The sequence below is a fragment of the Acanthisitta chloris genome, unplaced genomic scaffold, assembly GCF_000695815.1.
Source record: "Acanthisitta chloris isolate BGI_N310 unplaced genomic scaffold, ASM69581v1 scaffold30377, whole genome shotgun sequence".
Classification (NCBI taxonomy): domain Eukaryota; kingdom Metazoa; phylum Chordata; class Aves; order Passeriformes; family Acanthisittidae; genus Acanthisitta; species Acanthisitta chloris.
Window position 1 is genome coordinate 1 of NW_008685014.1, and position 6,790 is coordinate 6,790.

General features: G+C 49.2%; 1 protein-coding gene across 1 annotated transcript in view; it reads left to right on the forward strand.

The window, feature by feature from the left end:
- The first annotated feature begins 2,238 nt into the window (after positions 1-2,238).
- The window catches only part of SCYL3 (SCY1-like 3 (S. cerevisiae)), a 12,913-nt gene continuing 8,361 nt past the window's right edge, over positions 2,239-6,790 (forward strand). The window contains exons 1-6 of the mRNA XM_009079539.1: positions 2,239-2,495; positions 3,229-3,414; positions 4,070-4,183; positions 5,098-5,154; positions 5,841-5,943; positions 6,482-6,593. Coding sequence (XP_009077787.1) covers positions 2,331-2,495; positions 3,229-3,414; positions 4,070-4,183; positions 5,098-5,154; positions 5,841-5,943; positions 6,482-6,593 — 737 coding nt within the window. The 5' untranslated portion in view covers positions 2,239-2,330. The remainder of the gene's footprint in view (positions 2,496-3,228; positions 3,415-4,069; positions 4,184-5,097; positions 5,155-5,840; positions 5,944-6,481; positions 6,594-6,790) is intronic.

Consider the following 6,790-nt stretch of genomic DNA (forward strand, 5'->3'; position numbering starts at 1 on the left):
GGATTTCTTCCCGTGGAAGCTGCTGCTAGCCCACCTGCCCCGTGCGTGGCTCTGCTCGTGCCGGGTGGGTGTTCGCAGGTGTCATGGAATCATGGAATTTTAGGGGTTGGAATGGAGCTTGGAGATCATAGTCCTATCCCCCTGCCCTGGGCAGGGACACCTCCCACCAGAGCAGGTTGCTCAAGGCTCATCCAACCTGGCTGTGAACACTGCCAGGGTTGGGGCAGCCACAGCCTCCCTGGGCAACCTGGGACAGTGTCTCACCACCCTCGCAGGGAAAAACTTTTTCCTAATATCTAGCCTAAATTGCCCCTCCTTCAACCTAAAGCCCTGACCTCTTATCTTATCACTGCAGTTCCTAACAGTCCCTCTCCAGCCCTTGTCGGTGTCCTGTTGGGGAAGCTCTGCCTGTGGGAGCAAAGCCTCCAGCACCTCTGAGAGCACTTCCAGGGGCTCTGCTGGCCTGGGACGTGAGGGGAGGGTGAGTGGGAGGCCGTGAGTTACCTCTCTCTGGGCTGTGCAGTGCTCAGCATGTGTGTTTCGGGTGAACACCCTGTGTGCAGGTGTTGTCACTCCACAAAGAAGCTAAATTGGAATTTCAGCTCTTTATGGGAGCAGACCCAAATTGTCCTTAACTACCAGTCCCTCTGGCTTTCCCTGCTGGGCTCCTCTCCATCCATTAGTGTTGAAAGCCAGGTTGGATAAAGCCTGGTCTGGTGTGGAGATGTCCTTGCTCGTGGCAGGGGGTTGGGACTAGATAACCTATAAGGTCCATTCCAACACGTAAAATTATATTCCATGATTCCATCCCGAGGTGTGCTGTGTGTTACACCTAATGTTCATGTTTACAGTTGATTGACAGTAAGATAGGAAAGGGATATAATGTGGGTAATGCTCCTAACTCACACAGCATGTGTGGGCCTTGCACAGTGTCATTGTGTGAGTGATGGTTTATTTCAGCATCAGAGTTTGTCAGTGGTTTTTGGCCCCACCTGGGCATACACCTTGGCAGGTGCTTTTGCCTGTTGGAGTTTTAATAGCCAAAAAGAAGCTGTAAAGCATAGCTCGTGGTTCCACAGGCTGCTGTAGTCACTTGGCTGTGTGAAGTGTTTGGTACTTCAGAGTTGTTGGGCTCCTCCCAGGAGGGGATGTGTGTTTGGGGCTAGTTGCTGTACAGCAGCACTCAGGTGGATCACAGTTATGAGAATGACTTTGGTGTTACAATGTTCAGCATAAGAGGAACATGGAACTGTTGGTGCAAGTCCAGAGGAGGCTGTGAAGTTGATAAGAGGACTAGAGCACCTCCCGTATGAGGACAGGCTGTGGGTGTTGGGGCTGTTCAGCCTGGAGAAGGTTGTGTGGAGACCTCAGAGCAACATTCCAGTGTCTGAAGGGGCCACAGGGGAGGAGAGGGACTCTGGAGCTGTAGTGATAGGACAAGGGGGAATGGCTTCACACTGAAGAGGGGAAATTTAAGCTAGATATAAGGAAGAAATTCATTACTGTGAGGGTGGTGAAGCACTTTTCCCCTCACTTTTCCTGAAAACTGAGAGTTTGCTCTCTCCTCATTGCTGGTGAAGGTTTGCTGACTTCTGGTTTCAGGGTCTCGCCCTGAGCCTGTGATCACAAGGCTGATGACAGAGCATGTGCCCGGTCAGTGTTTTCCAAAAGAGCCTCTGCAATCAGCGTGTTTGTTTTACCAGTTCTGTACGTGAGGAAGCAGCACAGAAATCTGTGTCAGCCTCTTCCTGACAGGCTGTGGGAGGCAGGAAGGGTTGGCAGGCAGGTGGAATATTTGTCAGATGGAGAGAAGGGAAAAGCATGCTGCTGGAGGAGGTTACCTGCTTATAGGTAACCTCCTGAAATCCACCCTCAAATCCTTTCTCCTATGCTGAAATCCCCTCTGGCTTGGAGAATTGAGGAATAGTGATGGGGCTCCTTGTGCCCTGAGGCATTGGCAGGTGCAGTTCCTAACTGCTGTCTGTGAATTAAACCCGTGGAGTGGGTGTGTGTGTGGCTGGGGGTGTTGGTGGATCCTGCTTTGGTTTGGTATCCAGGTCAGGGATCAGCTGGGGGTGCTGTACTGTGTGTCAGCTGAGAGTTGCTCATCTGTCGATCTGAAACCTTCTGTGGGCATTTGGTTTCCTTTACAAAATAAACATTGTGGATTTGATTCTTGTCCTTACGCTGAAGGAGGTGGTGGCAGGAAGAGGTTCTTCATGGCTGTTTTCATGCTTTGCAGAAAATGCTTTGAGGGGGAACTGGACCTCACCTGGAAAAAGTCTTCCTTCTCCCTAAGGTCACCTCTGCAGTGGTGAACTCTGCAAGTGATGGGCTCGGAGAACAGTGCTTTGAAGAGCTACACACTGGAAGAGTCTCCGTTCACACTGCCCACAGGACACACCATTTATCCAGCTGTGCTCCAGGATGGCAAACTCGCTTCCGTGTTTGTGTACAAGAGGGAGAACGAGGATAAGGTTAATAAAGCTGCCAAGGTACTAGAGAGTGCCTGGGATAGACTTGGCACAGCTGTCCCTCCTCCTTCTTGGAAGAGTGGGAATTGGTTAGCCAGGGTCAAACCCATGGGGGGACTGAGGGCTGGAGGAAGGATGGAAGCTGACCCTGGCTGTGCAGGGGGCAGAAGGGGGTTGGCAGCTGCAGAGCTCCTTGTGTGCTGTGAGCAGTGGTGGGAAACGATGTTCAGAAGACTTTCTCCTTCCAGTACCTGAACGGAGCCTACAGGAAAGATGGAGAGAGAGACTATTTACAAGAGCATGGAGTGTCAGGACAAGGGGAAGAAGTGGCAGGACAAAGGAGAATGGATTCAAACTGACAAAGGGCGGGCTTAAATTAGATATTAGGAAGACATTCTTCCCTGTGAGGGTGCTGAGACATTGGCACAGGTTGCCCAGAGTAGCTGTGGCTGCTGCCCCATCCCGGGAAGTGTTCCAGGCCAGGTTGGATGGGGCTTTGAGCAACCTGTTGTAGGTGAAGGGGGGGGTTGGAACTAGATGATCTTTAAGGTTCTTTCCAACCCAAACCATTCTGTGATTCTATTTTGCTGTATTATAAAAAGTTCTGCAGTGAGCAAATGTGCTGGGTGCTTGGTGAAGGGCAGGGATGAGCTGTCTAAATTCAGGTAGAAAACATGGCAGAGTACAGGACTAAGCTCTACAGCCAAAGGAGAGGCCTTGGATGAGATCTAACAGATGTCTCTGTTTCTGGAAGCACCTGAAAACCTTGCGCCACCCTTGCCTTCTGCGCTTCCTCTCTTGTACTGTGGAAGCAAATGGGATCCACCTGGTTACAGAGCGGGTGAAGCCTTTGGAGATGGTCCTGGAGACACTCTCTTCTGCAGAAATCTGCGCAGGGATCTACGATGTGTTGCTGGCACTCATCTTCCTCCATGACAGGGTAGGTACCACTGACAGCAATCATCAGGCTTTGATGGGAGATGGATGAAATGTAACAGGAGAACGTTGTACCTGGGTTTGTCTGGATGACTGTCTCAGTCCTGAGCCCTCCCAAACAGACAGACACATGCCCCACACTTCTTTTAGGCTGAAACTGTGAAAATAATTGCCTGCTTTATAGTGGGGAGGGTAATGGAACATGGTGTGGGATTTGGAAGGGAGCAAGCAGTTCTCAGGTCATGAATCTGCTTGCAGTGCTTCTTGCTTTAGGGCAATGGGATTGCTCAGCTTTGCCATTTGTTTACAGCTGTTCCCTTGTGTCAGAGGTTGTTGTCACTGCTCCCCTGTTTGGGCACTGTGTGTTTGTCCAGGCCTGCAGTTAAACCCCAGCTCAGACTGTAGCTCTAGGGCTTTGTGTTCATAGTTGAAGGACTTCCCTGGATTTACAGTTGCATTGCAGGGGCTGTGACAATTAGAGCTTTGTCTGCTCTCAAACCCTCCTGCCCAGCACCTGCTAGTCACCTACAAAATCCCAGAGGAGCTCTGTGCTTTTTGGCAACTTTCCCTCAGCCCCTTGCACCACCTAATTAGTGCTGATTAAGATTTTGCATTTTCATCTATCCCCCAAGTCTGTTATCCTTCTTTTTATGTTTTAGGGAAACCTAACACATAACAATGTCTGTTTATCATCCGTGTTTGTAAGCGAGGATGGGCACTGGAAGCTGGGAGGAATGGAAACAGTCTGTAAATTCAGTGAAGCCACCCCAGAGGTAAGAGCCAAAGCCAAGTTCACCCTCTGATGCCCAGGAGAGGATTCCTGGCCTGTGGAAAGTGGCCATCTATGGATGTGAAAGCCCAAGTCCTTCCACTTAGCTGAATTTACACTTAAGTGTGTTGGCTCACTTCCAGCTCTGACCTGAACCTTTACTCTAAGGACACTGTAACTATAAAATTACATCATCTGAACAAACTAATTCCCCATTAGCCAAAAAGTTACTTTTCTAAGAGACACTGCTGGCTGGAGGATGAGAAATCTTTGCTCCTCTGAACTGATTTAAAAGCAAACAAAAAAAAAAGCCTTAGTGTGGAGCAGGAAGATCCAGGCTGAAGTGGATCAATAAGGAAAATAATTTAAATGACTCCTTAGCTTTTGCTGGTGGCACCTTCACTGCTTGTTAGCAGAACAGTTCTGGGTTTGATTTGTGCTGCATGCTGTGCAGAGTCATTGCTGCAGCCTGGCACTGTGTCACTGATGCATATTGCCTTTTCTCTCAGAGGATCTACAAATCCTTCACAAACTGTGTGGTGTGTCCCTGGCATGGATCACCTTTCACAGGGGATCAGGCACACACACAACTGGTGTGCGTGGTGGTGCACAATAATGCAAAGAGCATTGCAGTAAAACCTGACTGCTAAAGCTCCTGAGATCCTTTCCCTGCGCAAGTGGATGATGCAAGGTGATAGGACTGAGGACTAGTGGGATAAGTAGGCTGTGAGGCCCTGGAACTGCTTTGTGCTTCACACCTGGTCCACTGGTGCTTCCCCTCTGGGCAGGGGAAAGCACAGCTGTCCTGGGTGCCAGCAAAAGGGGCAGGGCAGAGCTTCTGGCACCTGTCAGCTCTGGCCTGTGGGAACAGCCTGCTCTGCTGCTTGGCAGCTCATGTCTCCCTTCTTCTCCTTCCAGTTCCTCTCTCATGTCAAGTCAGTACGAGACCAGTCGTGCATCCCTTGCGAGGAGATGGTAAGTAATATCACTTGCTCAGGGAACTTCCTGCTGGCAACAAATTAAATGTGATGGTCAGGAAATAGTTTTTCATTCATATGTTTTATGTCCTTATGCCTGAATGACATGGAATGTCCAGGTATCTTGGATGATACCTGAGGTTTCCTCTCTTCCTTTTTCCCCACTTCTATCCCATCCCTGGTTTAGGAATGTTGTTGGGCATAGGGAATAATATTTTTCAAACATCTTGTGTTGCAGCTTTGATGCTTTGAAATCACCAAAGCTTTGCAAAAATGACAGAGTGGCTGCTGAGATTGCTCAGATCACTGTGCCCCACGGTTGTGTAGCTCTGATAAAAGCCTTTTGTCCACCTGTTAGTCACTTCCTACCCACTGAGCATCCTAGGAGTTGCTTGTGCTGAAGGAGTGCTCTTTAATTATCGCCCGTTTCCATAGAAAAGCTAGAAGCTGTTGCCTGCATACATCCACTGGGGATTTGTTCCATCGTGATGCAGTTGCTCCTTTGGGTTATAAATTCCCTGGTGGAGGTTTTTTAGTATAATACTCCACTTGTAGGGTACAGAGTGGAACTTAGGTGCTATAAAAAGAATTGGAGATTGTATGTCATGGGGGAATAGAGGCTTATGGAAACTACCAATATTTCTTAAGCTCCTGCTTGGCTGATGGTTTTGGTTTTATTTTCAGTCTGCAGATTTCAAGATTCTGCCCAGCAGCCACGGGCATGCAAGGGATGCCTATGCCTTTGGGACAACAGTTGAAAACCTGCTGACAGTGCTCAACGATGAGGGTGAGGAATGGCCCCTGTTGATTTAGCTGCTGGCAGGTCCCTGTGTGCCTCAAGCTGTTCACCTGTTGTACAGGTGGCAGGTGTGCTGTGGGTTCAGTGGCCAGTGGTGTTCTCAGTGTTTGCTGAGCTGAAGGCAGACCTTGGCTTCTCCTGTGCTCCCCTTTTCCTGCATTTGGACGTGGTCAGATGTGGCTGGAGCTCACCAGTCCGTCTGAGACAGCACTCCCAAACCTGCTCTGGCCCCATCCCACCAGCCATCTCACCAAGGGTTATGGACACATTATGTGGGTGCTCAGCTGAGCAGGAGCTGCCACCTTCCAGCAGGGAGAGAGCAGGAAGCTTCTTGGGATGACAATAATACTCCTTGGAACCCCAGTAAACAGCTTAGGAAGAGCAATGGAAATGCTATTTTCCCTTCTTTTTGCAATTTTGCTATCAATTAGGGCTAAGAATAAGTTTGGGGGAGGATGGAGGACTCCTAAACATGACCTGTTCAGTGCTGAGAGAGAAACCTAACTGTAGGTGCTTTGGATTTCAGTTTCAGCAGATATTCTCTCCAGCTTTCAGCAAACCTTGCACTGCACACTGCTGAATCCAGACCCAAAGTGTCGTCCACCACTGTCCAGCTTATTGTCTCATGAGTTCTTCAGGTAAGGACAGGAGTATCAGGCCTCTCTTGGTCTTGACACTGCTTATTTCTGTGTTTCAAATGTGTTAGTTTTGTGAAAGTTTGTTCCTTATCAGGTGGGGACTTAGTCCCTACTTCTTGCAGGGATCTTTGGCAAAGAGACTCCTTAACTTAAGGAATTGTTATCAGCCTTCCCTACGAGGGAAGTCTTCAGGTCTC